The sequence below is a fragment of the Carassius gibelio genome, chromosome B15 (genome assembly GCF_023724105.1).
Source record: "Carassius gibelio isolate Cgi1373 ecotype wild population from Czech Republic chromosome B15, carGib1.2-hapl.c, whole genome shotgun sequence".
Lineage (NCBI taxonomy): Eukaryota > Metazoa > Chordata > Actinopteri > Cypriniformes > Cyprinidae > Carassius > Carassius gibelio.
The window spans coordinates 26,309,569-26,333,485 of NC_068410.1; the positions used below are offsets into that span (position 1 = coordinate 26,309,569).

At 36.5% G+C, this 23,917-nt stretch overlaps 1 protein-coding gene across 18 annotated transcripts; it reads left to right on the top strand.

The window, feature by feature from the left end:
• Nucleotides 1–1,390: 1,390 nt before the first annotated feature.
• Nucleotides 1,391–19,271, top strand: sh3bgr (SH3 domain binding glutamate-rich protein). 18 transcript variants are annotated; one of them, XM_052576179.1, is made up of 13 exons: nucleotides 1,391–1,570; nucleotides 3,005–3,190; nucleotides 3,618–3,698; nucleotides 4,822–4,899; nucleotides 7,271–7,402; nucleotides 7,722–7,748; nucleotides 7,881–7,901; nucleotides 8,479–8,505; nucleotides 9,551–9,574; nucleotides 9,844–9,870; nucleotides 14,800–14,823; nucleotides 17,596–17,647; nucleotides 19,173–19,271. In XM_052576179.1, exons 1-12 carry the CDS (start codon nucleotides 1,526–1,528, stop codon nucleotides 17,602–17,604), a joined length of 681 nt encoding a protein of 226 aa, XP_052432139.1. In that variant the 5' UTR covers nucleotides 1,391–1,525; the 3' UTR covers nucleotides 17,605–17,647; nucleotides 19,173–19,271. The 18 variants fall into 18 exon arrangements, with proteins under 18 accessions (XP_052432139.1, XP_052432141.1, XP_052432142.1 ...); XM_052576181.1 differs by lacking the exon at nucleotides 9,551–9,574; XM_052576182.1 differs by lacking the exon at nucleotides 8,479–8,505.
• The last annotated feature ends 4,646 nt before the right edge of the window (nucleotides 19,272–23,917 follow it).

Below are 23,917 nucleotides of genomic sequence, written 5' to 3' on the forward strand. Positions count from 1 at the left end.
GCAATGGATATATATATATATATAGAGAGAGAGAGAGAGAGAGAGAGAGAGATACATTATTATGGAGTAATAATGTAGCTATTGAGTTTAAATGAATTTGAATAATTTTAATTTAATAAAATTTACTTAACCGTAACCTACCGATACTTAATTTTCAACTTTTTTCTTACATTTTTATTGAAAATAACTGCTTTTCCAATGTGATGTGAAAATAACCATGGGACAAGAATGAGTTCAGGAAAAGGCGGATTCAAACTCGGGCCTGTGCAATGCAATTGACCATTCTGCTGTTCTCAAACGTGCTCCTTCTAGTGTTGACTAGCCAATCCATAGACATAATAAATACCTAACATAAAATAATTGTCATGGTGTCTGGGTTGTGTTCCCTGGGTTTCCACTAGATGTCCTCTTTTCCCACGGTGTCTGTCACTTTATGAACTGTCTGTTCCCTTATTTGGTCACCTTCCTCCTTGTTTGGGTTAATTGATTATTCCCCACCTGTCTCCAGTTCCCGCATTACCTTCTGTGTATTTATACCCGGTCTGTCTGAGTATGTGTCACGGAGTCCTTGTTTAATGACTTATGATTATTCATGTCCGGCAAATCAGTCTTGCTCTTGCCTTTGCCTTGTCTTGTTTTCATGTTGTTTGGATATTCTGGTTTTGACCCTGCCTGGACTGTTTACCCCTTTGGATTACCCCTTAATAAATATCATACCTGCAATTGGTTCTCTCTCCGTGTTTCCTGTATCACCGATCATGACAATAATAAACAACTAAGTAAATTTATTATGTCTAAAGGCCAAACCACACATTGGCGGAGGAAATAACCTCGTCATGCTGTTTTTTATTATTAATTTATTTGTATTAATTAATTAATTAATTATTATTGTTTCTTGTTGCTCAGAGTAAAAAAAAAAAAAACACCCCAAAGCCTCTATGATGTCCTGTTACAGAGTCCAGGAGCACATTTTGGTGGGTAGGCTAGGCTATCTCTAGACCCAGTCAGGAACTAACTTTAGAAGACCTCAGTGGTCCCCCCTCAACACAGAGCCCAGGACAACATTCTCTGCTGTTTCCCTTGACAACAACCCTGAGAGTGTGGGAACTTTCCCATTCAAATCTGTGGGAACTTTCCATTTTGTCATAAGATGAAGATCATATAATATAATAATAAAAGCAACAACAGCAGTGATGATAAGCAATATTAACTAGACGATTTTAAATAGTACGAACTCTTTAAAAAATATTTTTTGTTTACACGTTTACAAATTGCACGTTTCCTAAAAAACAGCATCTCTGTCCATATATGCAAGTCGTTCCACTAACTTTAGCAGCTCCTGATGTGGACAGACAGCTGAAATTGCCAATCACTCAGACAGCAGTGGGTCAAACACATGATGATGCGCTGGGGACAGAAATAGACGAGAGCTCGAGTCGAGGCTGCAGAGCTGTGTGTGCTTTCCAGTGGACTGCGGTGTCTTTTAACACTTTCCCCTTGATCATTTATTCTGCAATTCCACAAAATGGTCATTAAAGTCTTCCTGGCGTCCTCCTCTGGATCGACGGCGGTAAGAATCTGGAGAGCGCGTGTGTTATTGTTCAGTCGTTCAACAGGTCACTTTGATTGTGTTTGAATCTATCGATAGTTCAACGCACATTAGCTTTAATCAGCGGTGGATGTGTTTTAAACTCTTCTTAATAAAAGCTGGTTTAACTTAAGTCAGTTTAAATAATCCTGAGTGACCTAATAACAGTTGCAGCTCCGCCAGTTTCCTTAAATATCTCTGAGATCACATTCCAGACCGCTGCAGCTATTCCTTTAAACATGAAACTACTTTCAGAATCGATTTCAGCTGTTAATCTGAACGAATGTTTATTCGCTGGTATTGGTAAATATGTTTATTTATTGGTTTGTACAGATAACAGTGCTAATGATCTAATCTTCTAATTTTATCATGAGCAAAAATATACTTTGATACAATCATGTTTGAACAAGTTATCGAGCGAGATTAAAAAATTGGCCTACTTTAGAAATGTAATTTACAGTCTGAACCATGGAGACTAGCATTCAAGTGTTACAAGGTAGAGGTCGCAATATAAATTTTAACAAATCAGGTTAATTTTTGGACTTTCAATTTGTTGTGGTCATTATTTGAAATAAATAGACCAGATTGTAACAAGTTTTTTTTTTTTTTTTTTTTTTGCAGAAATATTGACCAGATATTTGTATTTTTGCACATATGTAGACCAGAATGACATTTTGTTGTCATGAGATGTCTTTATTTCTGTACAAGAAGATTGTAAATGTCAAAACGTGTAATTTTATTTTGCAGTAGGCTAATTAATGCACTTCTTATATTAGAGTTACATAATATGGTACATTGGAAAGCAATAAATAGTGCAAAAATAAAATAAAATAATGTAAATAGTGCAAACATGCAAAACAAAACACTAAACTAAGTAGAAAAGATTCTGCATTCTGTGTGTTTTTGAAATATCGAGCTTCAAAGCTTTTGCATTCTGTACTTTGTTGATAACTTTTTGTTTTCTAAATAAAAAGTCCCAAAATGTACACTTAAAATCTAAAAATGCAAATATCACATGATTTAAATAAGTTGTCACAGAATCTAAATAACTAAATTATGATAAAATTGTCAGCTAGAACATTATAGTTTCAAGGTGATGATTTATTTGATCTTAAATCACGTGTGTGTGTTAGTTTTGCATGTGGAAAATGTCAGTGTATCTCTTTTTGGACAATGATTATGGGTCCCATAGGTACATGTTCTAACCCTATCTTGTAAGGATTTTTCTATGTGATAACTATTAGCACCTGATCATTATTTCACTATTTCACTATTCAAGATATCTACTACAGTTCACATATATGTATTATCTGGAATGGATTTTGAATTTGGAGAAATTTACAATGTGGAGAAATATAAAAAAAGTTGTTTCATCTTGGGATTCATGTCAGTACTCTGTTATTACCAATACCACAGATCAAAAAGAAACAGCAAGATGTTGTCGGGTTTCTTGAGGCCCTTAAAATCGATTACGCGCCGCTTGACATTGCTTCAAACGAGGACAACCGGATGTGGATGAGGGAAAATGTCCCTGGAGAAAAGAAGCCCACCAATGGAATTCCTCTTCCTCCACAGATTTTCAATGAGGAGATGTATTGTGGGGTAAGAACCTGCTAGAACAGAGGTTACCTTCTGGATACACACAGGGAACTTATTTGCTTGCAATGGAAACCATAGAATATAGAATCTCGTGAATAATGGCAAAAAAGTTAATAAAAAAAAAAAAAAAAAAATATATATATATATATATATATATATATATATATATATATATATATATATATATATATATATATATATATATATATATATATTAAACCTGCTTTACTGTAAGTTATTGTATGGCTTCATAAGATTTTAAATATAGTGCAAATAAGTCTACATCCATGTTTATAGAAAAAAGAAGAAAAGAAAAAAACCCAGCATTGACATTATGTTTTATAGCTTCTTTGGAATTTTACTGAAATTACATTGCTGTGTTGTTACCTTAAATGCTATAAAATACTAATACTATTTTCCTAAATTGCAGGACTATGACACATTCTTTGAAGCCAAAGAGGACAACACAGTTTATGAATTTTTGGGTCTGACACCTCCACCAGGATCTAAGGTTGTATTTCTGTGTGTGTTTCCCTTTTCTTGTGTGACATGGACGTAAAAAAATATTTGGCATCAGCTATCCTGTAGATGTAATGAGAGTATCAAATGTAAATGGAATAACAGAGAAGTAGGGTAAAGAATCTGAAAGATGTTTTTCTTCTTTTTCTCAAAACTCTTTAAATCCTTTTTCCACTTTAAAGGGATACTCCACCCCAGAATGAAAATGTTGTCATCAATCACTTACCCCCATGTCGTTCCAAACCCGTAAAAGCTTTGTTCGTCTTCAGAACACAATTTGAGATATTTTGGATGAAAACTGCGAGGCTTGTGACTGTCCCATAAAATATACTGTCGAAGTATGAAAATCATCATCAAAATCGTCCATCTACCTTCAGTTGTTGAACCATAACATTATGAAGCGATGAGAATACTTTTGTATGCAAGTAAAACAATAACACAGAAGAGTGTACGCTGCCTGCGCACAGCTCAGATTCGCCAAAATAGGGCTACACTTATGTGGAGTGACACAGAGGAGACAAATAGCTGAATTAAGTCATTATTTTTGTTTTATTCACATACAAATAGTATTCTCGTCACTTCATAACGTTACGGTTGAACCACTGATGGCAGATGGAGTATTCTGATGATACTTTTCATACTTTTCTGGACCTTGACAGTGTATTTTTTCTTGTCTCAATCCTCCCCGTTTTCATCCAAAATATCTCAAATTGTGTTCTGAAGATGAACAAAGCTTTTACTGGTTTGGAATGACATGGGGGTAAGTGATCAATGACAAAATTGTCATTTTGGGCTGGAGTATCCCTTTAATGTATGTAGATTAAATTCACATCAATTCTCATTGAAAAATCGAATCAAATAACTGTAAATGCAATGTCTCGAACTTCTTGGAATTCTCTAAAACATTCAACATTACCAGAGGACTCTTTGGTGGTGGATGGATAAACATCAGTGAAGTGATTTCCTCGTGAGAGTGTGTCATCACTATCGGCTGTAGAATTCTATCCATCTGTTTTCTTCCTCTCTTCTTTTTAGCATTTTTGGTGAAACTTTCCCCTGCTGACAACGATGAAATTATTTCTCCACTGTTTTAATAAAAATCTTTCTTGGCGCAGGAGGCACAACAAGCGGAAAAAGCACAAAAGCTTCATAATGGATCTGGCACAGAGGAAGATCTTGATGATGACACAACAGTAATATCCGATGATTTTTTAAACATCATATTTAACTGATATTCACTTTCAGTGCATTTCCAGACATGTCAACTGTATGCCCCTCGTCTACTTTTCCAATCACTAGGTTTTTGTTCACCTGTCTTAACTTAACACCTAGGCCAGCAGTTTTCAATTCCAGTCCTCGTGCCCCACTGCTTTGCACATATTGTATGTCTCTCTTTGTTAAGACACCTGATTCAGACAATCAGCTCGTTAGAAGTGAGCTCCGTGCATGAACTGTGTTCCGATTGACATGGTCCCTACACAGTGTTTACTGCTCCCTACTCCCTTAAGGCGGGCATACACTGTGCGATTTCGGCAAGGTACCAACTCACACTGTACGAGTAGATCACTTGCGATGTAAAGCCAAAGCTCACGATTTTTATGCGCTCACTGTACGGTCCGATTGCCGAGTTGCGATTTAACTGCTCACACTATACGTGAGGAATCAACCGAATCAACATGTAGGATCCCTCAGAACCTGGATGTTTGTGGCGGTTTCTGAATAAACATGCTTTCCCAGGATAAACGCACTGCTTTGGTGATATGCGCAATTCTGTGTGCTGAAACGTCAAAAGAAAAAAAAAAGGCGTAGGCATATCTAGATGCGCAGGTGGCTCGGGGGCCGTGGCCAATATGGTTTATCCATTTTGCAACGTGAACTGGAGGTAAGCAGGCGTCTTTTTTTAATTTTTCATTGTCATAACTCCACAAGTTTTCCCTCCATCACTTCAGTCCATGCTACACGCCGTGTCACCACGGCTTCATTTATGGTTTCACGCACGCACAGTGATGGAAACGCGGAAAATTGGTTCGTAGCCCTGCCTCAATAGTGCGATACCTCACGAGAGGCGACCAAAATTTCTAACATGTCAGAAATCCATCCGACCAACCGATTGCCGGTCGGGAGAGGTTAATCGCCTCTCGTTTCCCCTTGTACACTGCACGACAAACGATGCACAAAAATGCTGAAAATCGGCCCGACCCAAAAAAGAGTCGCACGAGTCAGAATTCGGCTCAAAATCGGATGAAAATCGGAAATCTGTTGACTTTTACTTCACTTCGGAACATTCATTCACGGATTTGCATTGGACAACGTCCGTCTGCACACACGGACAAGTGTGACATCATATACCTCTGTAAATCAATACAATTTAAATTCACTTCTTGCACACTTCAATGCACTTTGAATGGAACATATATGTTCGATTCGAACTGGAATCATGGCGGAATATCCTGTGATGTCCACTTCGCAGGGCACTTATGTTCAAATAGAACAAACGTCTGAAGCAATAAGAGAAATGTACAAAACGTGCAGAGCAGTGGGGCGCGAGGACTAGAATTGAGAACCGCTGACCTAGGCTATGTTTGGGTTAGTATACAGATCAATTAACCTTTGTTAGTGTAAGTTAATAAAGATATAGTTGTGCATTAAAGTTCACATTGCATTAACCAACGTTAACAGATATTTTGATTAAATGTAGAAATTAACATGAACTAAGATTAATAAATATTGTAGTATTGTTGGTCATTAGTGCATGTTATGTAATTAACTGATATTGAAGTGATAGTTCGCCCAAATTTTGTCATTTACTCACCCTCATGTTGTTCAAAAAAGAAGATATTTTGAAGAATAATGGCAACCATAGAATGGAAGTCCAACTGTTTGGTTACCAACATTCTTTAGAATGTTTTCCTTTGTGTTCAACAGAAGAAAGTAACTAATTGGGTTTCGGAACAACATGAGGATGAGTAAATTATGATTTTTGTATTTGGGTGAAATATCTTAACATTCCATTCCAAACATAGCCTCATATAAACCTTTGCACATGTAGCATGCTGTTTCTGTTAACCAACTGCATTTGTGCTGTGTTATTAATCACATTTAATCAGGCGTGCTTTCTCATGCTTTCAAATTATTAAGTTAAAAGAATTGCAATTTTAGGTTACTTTATATTTGCAATCATGTAGTTACTTGTACTTACACCTATATTTTGTATATGCATCTTTTTAATTACAATCCTATTACTTTAATGTTTCTTTGAGGAAAACATTTTTCTTCCAGTGTCTTGAAAGAAGAATGGATTTTTCAACATTGCAAACTGGTTGATAATGTCCATTTTACACATAGCTTGGCATTGTCTAACACAACAAACCCTCTTTCCTATCACTATTTCTCACTTTTCACTGGTGAATGTTCCTCCAGTTCATTAACTCATGCCTGTTTTCATCCTGAGGGTCCAGTTCTAAAACGAATCAACGGTGCTTTATGCCAGTGCCTTTGCAGATCCTGTACTGTCAAAACAGTTTTAATTTCTCTTTTCCTGGGCTGCACTGTTTGTTCTTCTAGAAAAAAGACCTCGTAGAGGCTGAGCAGAATGGAGATGCAAACACGGAAGAAGATTCAGGCGAGAAGGCAGAGACAGATGCTCAAGAAGAGAACGCAGAAGAGAAGGAACCAGCAGAAGAAGACGAAGAGAGTGTAACTGACCATTAAAAGTCCTGTTTAACCCTCATTCCTCTTCAAGCAACACCTGTTTTCCCATAGCAGCTCATTCTTCTTCCATATAATCTCATCCTTTGCTTCATCTGTTAACCTCCAGGTCTTTTATGCAGGTTCTCTCCCATGCAACAGAAATTAACATCTAACTCTCTGCTTTACCATCTCCTCTCTTGTAGTTTGATTCTTGCTAGTGTTGACCGTGTGACTTGCAAGATTGTTGTGGATTTTACAGTGTTCATTCAGTTCATTCTGCCTAATGTAATTTGCTAATTTTAGTATTTAACTTTTTTTTTTATAGAGAAAGGTGGCTGAGGAGGAAGAGCAGGTAAGAAAAAACTGCTTAATTCTGCCTGTCTTGATCACTATATAACAACATAACCATAGAAAGATAGATATATTGATAATTATGTATATTACTAATCTGACTGAACCATTTATTTTCTTCTATGACTCACAGGAGGAAGGAGAAGAGGACAGGGTAAGACAGAAATCAATATTCTTTGTCACTTAAGAAGCAAATTTAACAACATTGGCTTTAGTCTGCATGCACTTCAAGAAGATTTATGTTAGTCTGTGACATCATTTATAGCAGATAAATGACTGCTTCTGGTTTATAGAACTGCAGCATGCTAAGCATGCAATCAAAATGAAATCGTTGCTCCTGCTCAAAGAAATGTGTGTAGCACAAGGTATAGGCACAATAATTGCTTTATTTGAATTTTGTCAATGTATTAGATGTGGTTGGAGTTGTTCAGGAATCTCATGGTCATGGAAAGCCTGGATATATCAGAGAACAATTATGGTTTACAGGCCTAGAAAACTCATGGAAACAATCACATTCATACTTTTAGTGCATATGTATTATTTATTATTTTGTTCTGCCTAATATATAATAGTATTCCTTGTTATGAGAGTTTGTAAAGAGTAGATCTTTTTTATTATTATTGAAATTATTTATCATCAAAAAATTTCAAGTTGAGAGTTAAAAATGCAATTAACCGCTTGTCAGAAAGATCATTAAAGAAAAAGCTAATGTTCACTATTGGTTGTTTCAGGTTGAGGACAATCATCTGGTCTCAGAGGTGATTTTTATTCTAGAATGAACAGATTGTAGATCTGGAGTGTGTTTAACTCTACTATTCTCTCCCATCCATTCCTTCTCATCTTCCTGACAACATTTCCATTATTATTATTATTATTTATTTTGAATCCATATCTTTTTTTTTTTTTTATTCACAATCAGTCATTAACTCAAAAGCATTTTCTTTTGGAAGGCGACTCGTTTGCATTGGGTTTTGCCTGTGTTTAATTTTCCTTCCCCCTTTTCCTTACAGGTGTGATGGATGCATTTTCTGTTTGTAAAAGCCTTTTACTTGAAAAAAGTTCTCCATCAAAACAGTTCTTTAGAATTGTTTTTTTTTTCTCTTTATCTTTTTGCTGTTAATAAAATAGCAAGCAGGACAAATATTAATCATCATTAGGGTGACGCCTGTTCCGCAAATCCAAAAAGAAAAAAAAACCCAAGATGCACTGAACCACATGTATCTGGGCAAATTGAATGGCAGTCACAGAACCGGTCACCATTAACAAAGCTTATTGGTAATTTAAATCATGTTGTCATCTAATCATCATCAATATATATATCACCATAATACTCTACTGTTAGATTAATGGTTTATGTTGATATGAAATACTGACACTGTTCTGATATTTAATGCCCACTTGTCAAAATCTAACCATAGACAAAAATCCTGCACTATATTGATATTTTTATTGAATGTATGGCTTTAATAAGCACAATATAGAACATGTATGTATGCTGTAGGATTTATTATGCATTCAACTTTAATAGCTGGTCAATAATGTAATTTATATTTTTGGATGGTACAACAATCAAGCAATTAAGATTTGCTTTAAGTACATCCTGCTTAACCTGAGTGTACTGTATGTATCTGATATTTAATTGAAGGCTTTTTTAAATTAATGTAAGTATTGAATTATACCAGATAGCACACCTGCTGGAAATTACTGAATTCAGTTAATCCATTCTATTTCTTTTGTCCAAATTTGGCAAGTTAAAAGCTTCTTTCTATCCCTTCTCCTCTCTCCCCATCTGTTTTTTCCTAGGCAGAAGATGATTTGGTGTCTGAGGTAACTAGGATTTGATGAGCAGTGTCTCTCTGTCTCTGTTGTTGTACTTGTGATTTGCATTTTTTCCCCTCATTTGGCCACTGATTTTCCTCATTCCTTCATTCTTCCTTCTAACCTTCTGTTTGAATTCTCTCCTCTCTAGCTGCCTCCCGCCAGCCTCTTTCTTCTCTCTCCATCTGTTTCTTCAGTTGCATGTGTCTCCTATGTTGTTCTCTTCAGCTTTAGCTCTCACTTTCCTCTCATCTCATTCAGTCTGTTCTCCCCTCTAGGAGGAAGAAGAACTCAGAGAGCTTGAGGTAGATTGATACATGTTTTTCCTTTTCTTTAAGATTTTGTCTCTGTATTGCTTCTCTTTTTCTTTTGCCTTTGTGTTTGTTTGTTTTTCTAACTGCACAAGATATCCATTCACTGCTATCACCTGTATTGTCAGTCCTGCAGAGTTTTGGACCAAATGTAACATACCAGAGACAAAAGTGATACACCCAAGCCCATCAGTGTATCATTCATACAACATAAAATACATTTAGCTTATTCAGTTTACGTAGGGGTCTAAATTAAAATATGCATTATCACATGCAACTAACCCTAAAGAAAACTGTAATTCTAACCCTAACCCTATAGTGCATGCTGATACTTAATATTCTTTAGTACTTTAATGTACATTTATGCGGTAACAAGGATGGTGTGGTAGAAACAACATTGGGAGGAACTGGTTGGATACTAAGGATGAGGTTCCGGAGGAGGATGGACACCCGGGAGGGAGCTGGCAGACAGAGTCCAGGGGGTACTGCAGGAGGAAATAGCCAGGGAGGAGACAGGAAGAGCTTGGAGCAGGAGGAGCCAAGCTGGACTCAAACCTCAGCCATGGCGGCGACCGAGGTGGAGACGGGTATCCAGATGGCCGCGGTGGAGCCAGAGCAACAGAGGGCTGAGGAGGAGCAGGAGGTGTGGAGTCCCGAGGTGGAGGATGGTCAGTGAAAGATGCTGAGTTGGAGGGACAGGGGAGCCTGGCAGAGCCAGTGGACACATGGGCCACGGCAGAGAGGAGGGAGCCAAGAGCTATGGTAGAGCCAGCGGGTCAACAAGCTGAGGTGGAGTCTGGAGTTCTGGCCATGGTGACGATGGAGGATGGCAGTCCTGTGGAGCTCACACTGTATAGATGGTAGGCTGAGGGCAAGCAGAGGGGCTGCCAGATGACATCAGTGAAGGAGGCAGGATTGGGCGGAAGGGCAGGTATTTCTGAGCATTCCGGCTTTCAGGGATGATCTCAGGAATGGGAGCCCTCTCTGGGCTTAACTCTGGAATGGGAGCCCTTTCTGGGCATAACTCTGGAACGGGAGCCCTCCCTGGGCTTAACTCAGGAATAGGAGCCCTCTCTGGGCTTAACTCGAATGGTATCAGGCAAACCTTCTAGGAACAGGCTCTGGCTCTCCATCAGTGGTGGGCTCTGGCACGCGCTCCATGCAGTGGGGAGATGGTGGGCTGGGCACTAGATCTGGGGTGACACTCAGGACAGATGGTAAACAGGGATGCGTGTCTTGCCAGTGTCCACTCCACAAATATGGTGAAATTCACTCGAGGACCTTCCTCGGATGACGGCGTGGTGTACGTGGAGTTTAAACTGGCATCATAGAACTCACAGAGTGCGTTATCCAGATAGCTAGAGAGGTTGGAAATCACCAGGAACAGTCTGGTGTGGCCCTCGAGCGATCTAGAATGGAACAGAATAGAAGGACCTACCAGAGAGGTAAGATTTGAACCACTGGAGTTCAGTTCCTGAGGAGTTCAAAGAAGAGAAGAAAAGGTTTTGAAAAGCATGATAGAGTCAGAACAGTTGTTAATTTTGTTGTGGTATGTTGTTTAAGCCGTGGAGAAACAGAAAAGGAGGAGAGGAGTGACTGATATACACTAAGGTCAGTAGAGTAGAGTAGAGTAGAGCAGAGTAGAGTAGAGCAGAGTAGAGTAGAGCAGAGTAGAGTAGAATAGAATAGAATAGGTAAGTGCTAGTATTAATTGGTCAGGTGATGGTGAAAAAGATGTCTTTAGATGTTTTTTGGAAATGTTTGAAAATTTAAAAGGTTGGTCTACTAGCTGGTACCACTCCAGGAACAGGTTAGTGAGAGTGATTTTGTGCCTCTTTGGGATGGAACCACGAGGCTTCGTTCACTTGCAGAATGCAATCTTTTTTAAGGATGTGTAGGTCTGACCTAGTGAGGTTAGGTATATTTGTGCAACGCCAGTGGTTGTCTTGTAGGCAAGAATCAGTACCTTGAATTTGATGTGAATTTTGATGCTTTTGGCAGCCAATGCAAACTGATGAAGAGATGTGTGACGTGAACTTTCTTCAGCTCATTGAAGACTACTCTGGATCAGTTGCAGAGGCTTGAAAGTTTATGCGGGAAGGCCTGCCAAGAGAGCATTACAAAAGTCCAGAGAGAGCAAGAGCTTGGACAAGGAGTTGTGCAGTCTGCTCTGTTAGAAAAGGCCTAATCTTCCTAATGCTGTATAAGGCAAACCTGCAGGACCAGGTCATTGTAGCAATATGGTCTGTGAAGATTAAATGATCATCCATCACAACTCCAAGGTTCCTGGCTCTCCTGGAAGGAGTTATGGTTGACAAAACCTTAGCTGTATAGGTTGTGATGAAGTGTTGGGTGGGCTGAGACCACAGTAGTTCTGTCTTAGCAAGGTTGAGTTTAAAGGGGGGGTGAAATGCTCATTTTCACTCAATATCCTGTTAATCTTGAGTACCTATAGAGTAGTACTGCATCCTACATAACTCCAAAAAGTATTTAGTTTTATTATATTCATAAGAGAAAGACAGTCTGTACCGATTTTTCCCGGAAAAACACGAGCGCCTGGAGGCGTGACGTGTGGGCGGAGCTAAAGAATCACGAGCGCCAGTAGGCTTTTGTGTTGAGAGCGTTTGGAAGCTGTGACAGCTGTGAAGGCTGAAACTGAACGAGAGCAGCAGCAGCAACGACTCACTCCGAGCGGGGCTCGAACCCGGGTCTCCGGGAGGGGAGAGGGACGCACTAACAAGGAGGCAGAGATATTTTAAGCAGTTTTGCCCTGGCAACCAAAAACACACTCCTTTTGTGACATTTCGCGACGCTCTCGCTCTGATCAGTGATTGTCTGTGCACAGCCTCTCTCTGCTCTGCTATACGGGAGCGCGCGCTCTTCCGGCAAACGTGCCCTCAGGACCCATATGAGGAAATTCCGCTCCATCTAACGTCGCACAGAGCCATACTCGAAAAAAACTTTCCGAAACTTTTGACAAACCGGAAGGAGTATTTTTGGAACAGAAATACTCCTTCAAACCTACAACTTAATTTTTGAAACTTTGTCCATGTTTAGCATGGGAATCCAACTCTTTAACAGTGTAAAAAACTCAGTATGCATGAAATAGCATTTCACCCCCCCTTTAAGGTCATGATCCTTCATCCAGCAAGAAATATCTGTCAGACAGGCTGCAGTGTGAACAGCTACTCTCGAATCATATTGTTGGAATGAGAAGTAGAGTTGAGTGTCATCAGAACAACAATGATGATAGGAAAAGCCATGCTTCTGAATGACGGATCCTAAAGATGACATGTAGATGGAGAAAAGAAGTGGTCTAAGTACTGAGCCTTGAGGAACCCTAATAGGAAGAAGTTGTGACTTAGAAACCTCACCCCTCCAAGACACCCTGAAGGACCAACCAGAGAGGTAAGACTTGAACCACTGGACTGCAGTTCCTGAGATGCCCATCTTTATGAGGTTGAACAGGAGGATCTGGTGGTTAACTGTGTCAATAGAAGCAGACAGATCCAGCAAGATGAGTACTGAGGATTTTGAAGCTGCTCTTGCCAGTCTCAGGGCTTCAGTAACCGAGAGCAGTGCAGTCTCAGTTGAGCCACTTTGGTCTTTACACTCATCGGTCTTCACACGAAAGCTGGCGTGGTGTACTTAGCACATATATACTTCCCCGATTCCACATGATTAAATTCAGCTGGCCATGCCTTACTACTTATTAAAACAAAACTGCAAAGCCATGCGATATGCGCGAGAACAAACGCGACTTTAGCATGTGTTTACCACAGTACACACAGTAAACAAAACAATGTGTCTTAACGACAACCATGCTAAAATCAAATTAGAAAAAATACAAAACACTTACAGACTATTCTTCAAATATATTTTTGAATTAGTATCAATCTGAAATGCAAAAAAGAATTGCAATCAAATCATTGTCAGATTAAATATTTGCACTACTTGATGTACTAATTAGTCAAATAACACCTATGCCTATATTACATTTCCATAATACCTTACAGCCCAAAATCAAAATTTTTTTACACAACATCAGATGTTTTTATTGAAATGTTCCTAGGTATACTGTGCATACTTTTTGTGTTTATTAATTTTTTTGGTTATACACTTATACACATTATCAAGAAGTAAAAAAATAAATTCTACAAATAATCCTGACTGCACATATGAATACCTTTGTATACTCAAACAATCATGTTGCACAAAGATGGAACATGATCAGGAAATACTGTGGACAAGATTTACTCACATTTTTTTTCACCTTTATTTATATAGTGCTTTAAACAAAATACATTGCGTCAAAGAATAGATGACTCACATCAGCCACATGAGCTCTACTCGGTGTGTGAAAGCATGTTTACTAACCAGCTATGTGATTTTATATATATACATATATATATATATATATATACATATATATATATATATATATATATATATATATATATATATATATATATATATATATATAATTTTATTTTATTTTTTTATTTTTTTTGTGACCTAACACATCATCTTTTTATTGCTTGCACTCAGTTGTAGTGTACTTTGCAGACCATCTCCATGATCATCATCTGCTCTCCCTTACATTCTGCTTAGCTCTTTATGTCTCTCAGTTCTCTGGATTCTTTCGTTCTTTGCTCATCCAGTCATTCCAGCCCTCACTTATTTTACAGGAGCAGAAATCATGGAAGTTCTATCCAGTCGCTGTCACTTTTCAGATCTTTCTAAACTGTGGAAAAACACACATATATCCACTCAAACGCTCTTCCACTGCCATTCTCTTTTATACCTTTAGCTCAAAGAACTTAATCTGGGTGTAGCATAACCTTCTACCTCAACAGCTTTTTCTGTAACTCAAATACATTGATGCATTATCTTCTGTTTTAATACTGAATTCCTTCATTACAGGAGGAAGAGGAACAAGCCTCAGAGGTACTATAGCATACCTTAGTTCATTTCAGCATGTTGTGGTCAGTGGAGATAGGGGCACTGGTGCATGTCATCGGTTGTGTTCCAGATCTTTCAGATTGAGTAGATCAGTGGTTTTCAACCAGGGACCTCAGTACACTTACAATGGGCCCACAATATGGCTTAAAATAATTTAAAATTCCACAAAACTAGGTTTATAACAAGCTAAAATGCTACATTAAATTTTCTGTATTAAAGTCTTAATTTGCCCCTTACACAAATTAAGTTCTTAAAAAGTCTTAAATCAGATCATTAAATGTGCCATGCATTGCAAAAAAATAATGTCTTCCTTATTTTTTGTTTTCCAATACAAATGCCTCATCCTTTTTTGAGATACAATTGTGAACTGTCTTTAAAAAGCTGAACTGAAATTTAAGTGAGTTTATACTTAAAATATCTGTTTTCCCTTTGTATTAAGTTGATTTTTCTTAGCCCACTGACAGATATTTGTTCTTGTTTTAATCATAAACTCTAAATTAAATTTTGATCAGTTCTACAGAAATCAAGACTTCATTATCTAATGTAATTATGCTTATCAAGTAATTGCATCTTTATTTAAGAATCTTTAAACTTTTGCACTTGAAAAAATAACAAAAAAATATTGAGGAAGAACAACACTATTTTGCAGTGTGGTAATAAGTTACGATATAAATTATTTCCATAATCTGGTGAATAGGAGAACAGGTATTCAAGCCTTTGTTTATAATGGAATAATGGAAAAGTAATCTGTTCGAAGTTGTAAGATAGCTCTGTCTTAGGTCTGCCTCTGTACGGTTTGTGTCAAGCCATTCATTAATCTGGCTGTTTGATGAAGAGAAAGTGATAACATAATAGAAATAAACTATTATTATTAAATTTTTTAGGACTATTATTATGTTGTAATGTTTGGTTGTGACCAATCAGTGGGGAGGGGTGTTTCATTCCTGCCCACATGCAGAGATCAAATATTCAAGTTTTTTACTCATTTTCTATTCCTGAAAGTAAAAACTAAAAAACATAACCGAATTCTAGATCTTCCATTTTGTTTGAACATATGTGTAACACGGAGTCAGACATTCGGATCGATATGCAGTACTTTAATTTTCAAGAATGGTCAAACAGCCAGAGATCATAGAACAGTGTCAGGTATTTCAGGGGATATCCAAAATCAGCAACAGAAACAAGCAGAGGTCGGGGCAGGCAGCAGAGAATCACAATCGGTATACACAATCCAAGATCAAATGCGGAAGGAAGGAACAAACACAGGGAAAATGCCAGACAGAACTAAACAAGACTTCCCAAATATTGAGAGTCCAAACACAGTTTATATAGGGGAGTGGTAATGGGAAACACCTGGTGGTAATTAGCCCTCAGCAGGGGATTATGGGAAATGGAGTAGGGAATGGAAATGGACACCAAATACAAGAATCCTGATTGTTCAAACTATTTTAATAAAAAAATTGCTTAAAATCTTAAAATAAATAATTTATTAAAATTTATATATAATAAACGCCTATAATATTGTGTTTGAGTCAGTGAGGTTGAGAACCACTGGACTAGATACTTGCATCTGAATAAGTTTTTCCTTTATATTTGTGTAACTAAATTGCTTGATTATACAAAAAGTCAAGCAATTTAAACGTATTGTTACAGTTTAAAGCTTTTTGTTTAAAGCTGCTGAAAATGATTCACTTTTTCGATATTACAAACAAAATGTCCCTGTTATCAGACAGGAGTCACTGATGTAGGCCTCTTCAAAATCACACAGTGATTTTTTTTTTTTTTTTTTTTTTTTTTTTTTTTTAGCTCATTCTTTCAGATTTCTTTAAAGTATAAACTTTGGCTGAGATCTTTCTCCTAAATTGCTTAGAGAAGAATACAGAAAAAAATAAAAATAAAACACTCACAAGTGACCTGACTTCCTTTAAATAGACAAACGTTAGCCAATCAGAAAACGTTGATGTGTCACTCATTTTGCGTGTATTCAGGGGGTGGGTTTTGTAGTGATCAAATTCACTTAACACTGGCAGAAAGCAGCGGGACAACCTACCACACTTACAGCAGCTTTAACTTGCTCAAACAAAATACTTTTGGAATATTTTTATTGAACACTTGAACAGTTTATAATGTTTGCTATGGCAATTGCTGGGTCCTATGTGTTCAATAAAGACATAAAAAGTATTTATTCTAGGTGTTTTGTTTAATCAGAGTTGAATTATTATTAGATTTACAACCTAACAAGTATTTGAACTTTGTTTTGTCAATTATTTGACATCTATGTTGTATATGTTTATATGTACTGTCTATGTTGTTACTTTTTTCAAATATATATTTCTATGGAAGGTGCATTTAGTATTTTTTGGTGCGTTTGTTTTTCTAGCTGATATGACAGTGTTCTTGGTTCTTGTCAACATCATGCAAATATTTTCTGTTACCAGTGTCAGTAATAAAATGTGCTATTGACTTGTCTGGATGGCCATATACTGTTGGGGTTTAGGGTTTCAGTTTTATTATTTTCATGCTTTTCCTGTCTTTTTTTATTTTTTATGGAATTTACACACAACTGTTTTGTTTGAAGGCCCAGGATGCAGAAAATGCCTTGTTCAAAGTGCATCCGATAGTTTGGTGAACTACACCAAAACAGTGAATAAAACTCTTGAATAATGGAATTATGGCTATAAACACGTTATACAGGAAGCATTTATAGCAGATGAAGGGACAGTATGCTCTTAACTGTGTGATTGCTGTCATCCACAGGAAGACTAGTGGTCTGAAGCTGATGATTTTGGACCTGGATTTTCCCACACAGGTAATACAAGTGTTTTTTTTTTTTGCCACGTGGTGGCGTTGTAGGATACCATTTGGTAGAGTATAAAACTCAAGTGTCCAGGACTGAAGATATCTTAACCTGGTGAATCAGGGACAATTGATTGCTCAAAAGAAAATTCCTATTAGCAATGGCTTGCTTATGTACCTTCAATTTTATTTATACTTTAAGATAGCAGAGTTCATTGAGTACTATGAAAAGGTACTGTAACTTTAATAGCTTATTTACTATACTAAGAATATTAATTCATGAAATTCAGTGTTCAGATATCTGGCCCTCACAGTTACTGTAAATAACCCTAGATCTACTGATATATGAGTAAAGGAGTGACTTCTAAGATAGAAAATAAATTGACTAACATTACAAGTGGCCCTTAAAACTGATTTACTGAGATCTTAAATAGTAATAAATAGTTTATAATATGGATTATTTACATCCAGCTGGTCATTGTTTTAAATTAAACTATAACAGAGTGATCAGGACTCTCATTTTTTATGGCCATTAGACATTTATGTTCATATTTTGGTCCTTTTTTCCAAATGTTTTTATTTATTTTTTTTATTTTTTTTATTGTTACATTTATAGAATATTAACAATATTATTTGTATATATTTACATTAGTTACAGAAATGCCCTGACAATGAATTCCTAGCAGGCAAGTGGGCTGGACCGTAAATAAATAGACATGCAGGTTGTGAAGTCATATATATTATGTATAAATAATTTAACATGCACTTTTACTGTTTTGATGAATTGGCTTTGTGATGTATTGATGAAATGAACAACATGCAATATCAGGAGGATTAGAAAAGTTCAAAAACCTTGTAAGCAGCAATTTTAAAAGTACAATGAGATGGTCATTTTGTATAATGTCTGATTACACTGTGATTTAAGGAGAAAACATGAACTTGTGAAATATTTGATTTGATGCCTAATTCTGCCGCAGTCCGTCGCAGGGTTTTATTGGTCAGTGAAGAAATGCATGGATCAGCATTTGAATGTCAAGCATGATTTGTTGCTCCGGCATTAATCTTTCCGCAAGGTTCTGGGTTCTGACCCGCTATAAAATAACATTTTTTGTAATAAACCAAAGGTTTAGGTCAGTGAATGTCAAGGTTGCGACACATTTGTGTTGTGATTTCATAAGAACAGATAGATACATCTGAGAGCTACGAGAGAAATTGCGGCTGTCATTTTCAGACACTATAATAACAAGTGGAACGTCCACTCAGCAAAAAAAAGAAAGAAAAAATGACACACACTAAGGAAATGAAATGAAAATCTTATCTACAATTTAAGATGATTTTTACGTATTAGATTTATATACCCTGCTGCAAGCTATTTCATAAAGTGCTGAGGACAGAATTGGCCGTGGTGGTAAATCACACAATACAAATGATTTAAACTCTCTAAAACACTTGACTTCAAGGCTTCTATTATAAGCTTATTACTATGAACACATTTTCCATGTTTTTTATTTTCTGATATTTTGTACTTTATATTTCAGCTTGAAGTGACACCCCACTTGCCCCGGAGCCATCCAAAAATCGCCCACAAATACTTTCACCGCAGCTTTGCCCGAGCCAAATGTGACACCACTGCTCTGCAGAATATGCACTCAGAACTTCAAGCCCCCATGACAACTCTAGCTTTTTGAGTTTGCAAAATGCCTTTTTACACTAGAGTTGCTTTATCTTAAGTGGCAAGTTTCAAGTGAATTTAAAAGGATGTGTTTTTCTTATTGTACATATAGAAAATAGCTTATTGTACTACTTTTAAAACTAATATTTTGTGTCTTTATTCTATAGTATCCCAAATAGCTGTGCCAAAAAAGTGGTAAACTAATACTTACAAATACCTCTCTGTGTGTCTTATATTGTACAGTAAGTACACTAACAGTCATATTTTGGACACACTTTGCCACAGTGCTAAATGCTAAAGGTAGACTGAACATATAGGAAATGAATAGTTATAAACTTTCAGATGGTTGGAGAATAATCCCATTATGTTGTTATTCGATCAAATTCGTCAAGCACTTAGCCAAGCTAAGCTAGCCATGAGCTATCTGTTGTAGATGCTAACATGAGCAGGTACTTGATATCCCCTTCTTATTGAAAACTATGAATAAAACAAGGTTTACTGGGTATGAACACTGACCACAGTTTGTTTTTGCTAATACCATGAAACTTTACAAAATTTGACAGAATTCAATTTAAAAAGCCAATATTATCCATAATATTTGTAAAAATAATTTTGCATACTGTTGAGCCTGTACAGCTATTACATGGTAATATTAATTATATAAAATGTCTTATTGTTTTACAGAAGGATTGGTAATTGACTAGTAAGTTTTAGCCAATTGCAAATGAAATGAGGGAAGTTTTTTTTGTTTATTATAATAGAAATAATTAGTGCTGTCAAACAATTAATCACAATTAATCACATGCAAAATAAAATATTTGTATTTAATATATTTAACTTGTTTTTTGTAAATGTATACATGCATGTGTTTGTATTTATATATACATAATAAATATACACAGTACACACTCATATATTTTGTAAACAAAAACTTATTTTGGATGTGATTAATTGCGATAATTCGTTTGACAGCACTAATAAAAATACAAACACTACGTAAAGTTTCAAATTTGCTCCCTCAGACAAAAACAAAACAACAACAACAAAAACATTGAAAATACATTAAGCTACAAAATAATAGTTTTGTTTTGTTTGATATTTCTGTTATTACCCTGAAATATTGAAAATAGTAATAATAAAGCCAGAGTAGATGTGTCCAAAACTTGTACTGTACTGTACTTCACTGTTCTTCTACATGCATAAATTCTTCAGTTGGACTACACAATATGGTTCTAGGATGTAGAACTGTAGTTACAACCACAGTGAAGCTAAAGTTAAAATTAGACAGAAACACTGTGAAAGGACGTCAATCACAATTCGCTTTTTCAGTCTATTGTGTCTGATTTCAGTCTGAATGTGTGATGTCAGTACCTGCTGGAAGCCATTCTCTGCTGTCGGTTGGCCGTTCTAATGCACTTTGTATGCAGACAGAAATGAATGGTTGATTTACCAATAAAGAGAGTTTTACAGGCGCTGTCTGCTTCATGATGTTTTATTCTTAACAAATTGTGTGTTTTTAAAGAGCAAAAATGTTCTACCAGGGTGGTGCCAATTCAGCAAATAGGAAATGACCTTAAAAAAATTCCCTTGAGATAGTGAATGGAAGACAAGGAGTGGGCCTCACATGTGACTTAACTAAAGCAGCAAATTTCAGACATTATTTTAGGCCTTCACTAAAATATTCACCATAGCCTGTGAGTCACTGGAGGATATTTACAGTGGCCAGTTCAAGGCTAAAAAGGCCATGTTGCCTTCAGTAATATTTAACTGGCTGGTTTTGGCCACCACCTACAGTGGCCAAGAAACTGCTATACTGACTGTGGGAAACATGATTTATCTCTGGTATGCTGTATAACCCATCCTGGAATGCAGAATTCATAACCCAGATGACGCTTTTATGATTGTGTTTTGGTACATATACGATAAATTATTTTATAAGTTAGACAAAGTTGGGTCATAAGTGTAAATGGTGACTTTTTAACGTTTTAAGGTGAAACAGTATTTGGTTTATATGTTGCCTTGAATTATCTTATATTTTTACTATGTTAGCAGTAGATTAATCCAAACTTGAAAGATAAAAAGAATAATAATATATATATAATTTTCTTATTATTTCTTATAATTTTCTTATTATTTTCATGACCATTACACACACATTATTAACAGGTTTGTTTCCACACATTGTATGAGAATTATGTATTTTTTATTATACTTGAATTAATATTTTTTATTAATGCCTATATTTAGGTTATACACTTTTATGAATGCTGAATGGAAAGTGTATATTTAGGCCCTATAACTGGTCTTCATTTCTAATTTTAGATTATTAAATCATATTTATTTATTTGCCTGAGGTCGAGCAGTGTGACAAATATATTTTGTAAGTACATATAATTCACATAGTTTCTCAGTTAACATGAGCTCATAGAAAAATTTGATTTACAAAATAGTAACATTTTGGAAGTTTTAGCTAAAGCATTTGTACATCAGGCAGTATTTCGTCCTGGCTTGACAATATTTCACAACAATTTAATGTAAACTGTTTACGTATGACTGCACCATTCCTGTGAGTAGCTGATGTTGTAAACAAAGTAAACAGTACAATTTTATATAATGTGACATTGGAAATATTTTCTCTACTGTGTCCTTGCTGTGCAGAACAATGGTCTAACTGTTTCTCTGGCAAAATGCATCCTCCAGCTATGTGTAATCCAAGGTGAGTGTGTCATCTACTAAGTAAAGGCTTGTGTGTTTATCCGATTTTGCTTCCAAGAAAAAATCTGTAGGATTAAAGTTGAATGCATGTTAATACAGAATATCACTTGGATTACCTGAAGATTAGAACAATGGCTGCTGACAAAACAAGTTATTTTTTTTTATTTTTTTATTTTTATTTTTTGATCACAGGAATAAATAACATTTTTAAATATATAAAACAGTTCTTTCTCGAAAGTTTTTTTTTAATTTTTATTTTTTTATATATAAATGCAGCCTTGGTGAACATAAGAGACTAATTTAAATTTATACAGTACAGAACACATTTAGAACATTTAAAAAAGAACATATTATGAAATAAGAAATTTAAAAGGTGTTTATTAAACATGATGGATGAAATGCATCTTCTTCTTCTTCTTTAAAGGGACACTAAGTAGGAATTACTCCCATCTAGTGGTGAAATTGTATTTTGCATTCAAACTAATTTTGCTCTCCAGCGCCTCGCTTTTTCAAATGCGAGTTGCATCTACGGTAGGCGATTTTTCCTTCAGGTGAACAGGTGTGTTATTTCAAACAAACAGCAACATGACCATAAACAAACGAATGTTACAGTATGAATTACTGACTGTGGAAAACATGAAATATTGTAATTAGTAGTTATGTCTTCTTTATTCGTTATATTTTCTGAATAATGTGCATTGTTAGATATAAAAAAAATATTGTAATATAGATTGTAACACTGACTTACCTGTCGAGAAGAAAACTGGCCACTTCAGCGTCTCTTATGAAATCTTTATCCAGCATTAGCTCTTTCCACCTAGAAAAAGCTTCCCCGACATTAACTCTTGTTTTCTGTAATCTACGGTCACGTTTCCTTTTACGTTCTATTTTTGACTGTTTTGGCGACGATGTTTTCTTCTCCTGTGGCCCGGCATATGTATGGTCCATAATAAGAATGCAATCCAGACTTTTAAACTTGCCGGTGCAGTTTCAAGCGCCTCTCACTGCTCTGCACCTGCGTTTCTGGCTCTGACCGAAAATGCGTTGTGGAAACGCGTTGGCTTAGTACTTTTTGTCCCTCTCTGCTATTATAGTTTTGCAAGATGGCGGAACTACATGGAAGCCTCCGTCGACCTACCCGTCCCATGTATATAAAGATAATAAATTCTTCATTTACGAGGATTAGTTTAAACATTGGCATAGGTATTTGTACACCATTGAGGGCATATTTATGAATAAAAATATTGATTTTAGATAATAAAATACCTAAAAAGTTACTTATTGTCCCTTTAATAAAGTAATACACTTTAACAAAGAATGTGTGTCATGTCAGAAAACATCACAGACTCCACTTCATCACTTCATCTACAGCGATATCGTTGACTTGATCGCAAATAAATGCACAGAAACTATTTAACTGAACAGAGATGACATCACTGAATTCAATGATTAACTGCCTTTAACTATCATTTTGCATTACTGACACACTGTTGCCTATCTGTCGGTCACTACGAGTTATGTCGACCGACAAATGGGGTCTCACTTGGGAGGCCAATCATCTGTGAAATTAAGAGAAAACGCCAGTGAAAATTGGCTAGTGGATTAACACACCTGAGCCACTCCCGTGCCGACGGGTATAAATAGGGCGACAGGTGCATCCACTCATTAGATTTTTGCTTCGGAGCCGAGTAGCTGATGAGAGAAGTCGCTACAAAGCCATCATCTTTGTTTTTGTTTGAAGCTGTTCCTGGTCGGTGTGACGGCGCGTTACAGTGGTGTCCCTGAGAAACGGCGATTCCCCTGGTCCTTTTAATCCTTTCCTGTCTTCGGTTGACGGTCACGAGCGTTGTCTGCAGTGTCTGGGCGTCCAACACGCTGAGGCTGCGCTCGTGGATG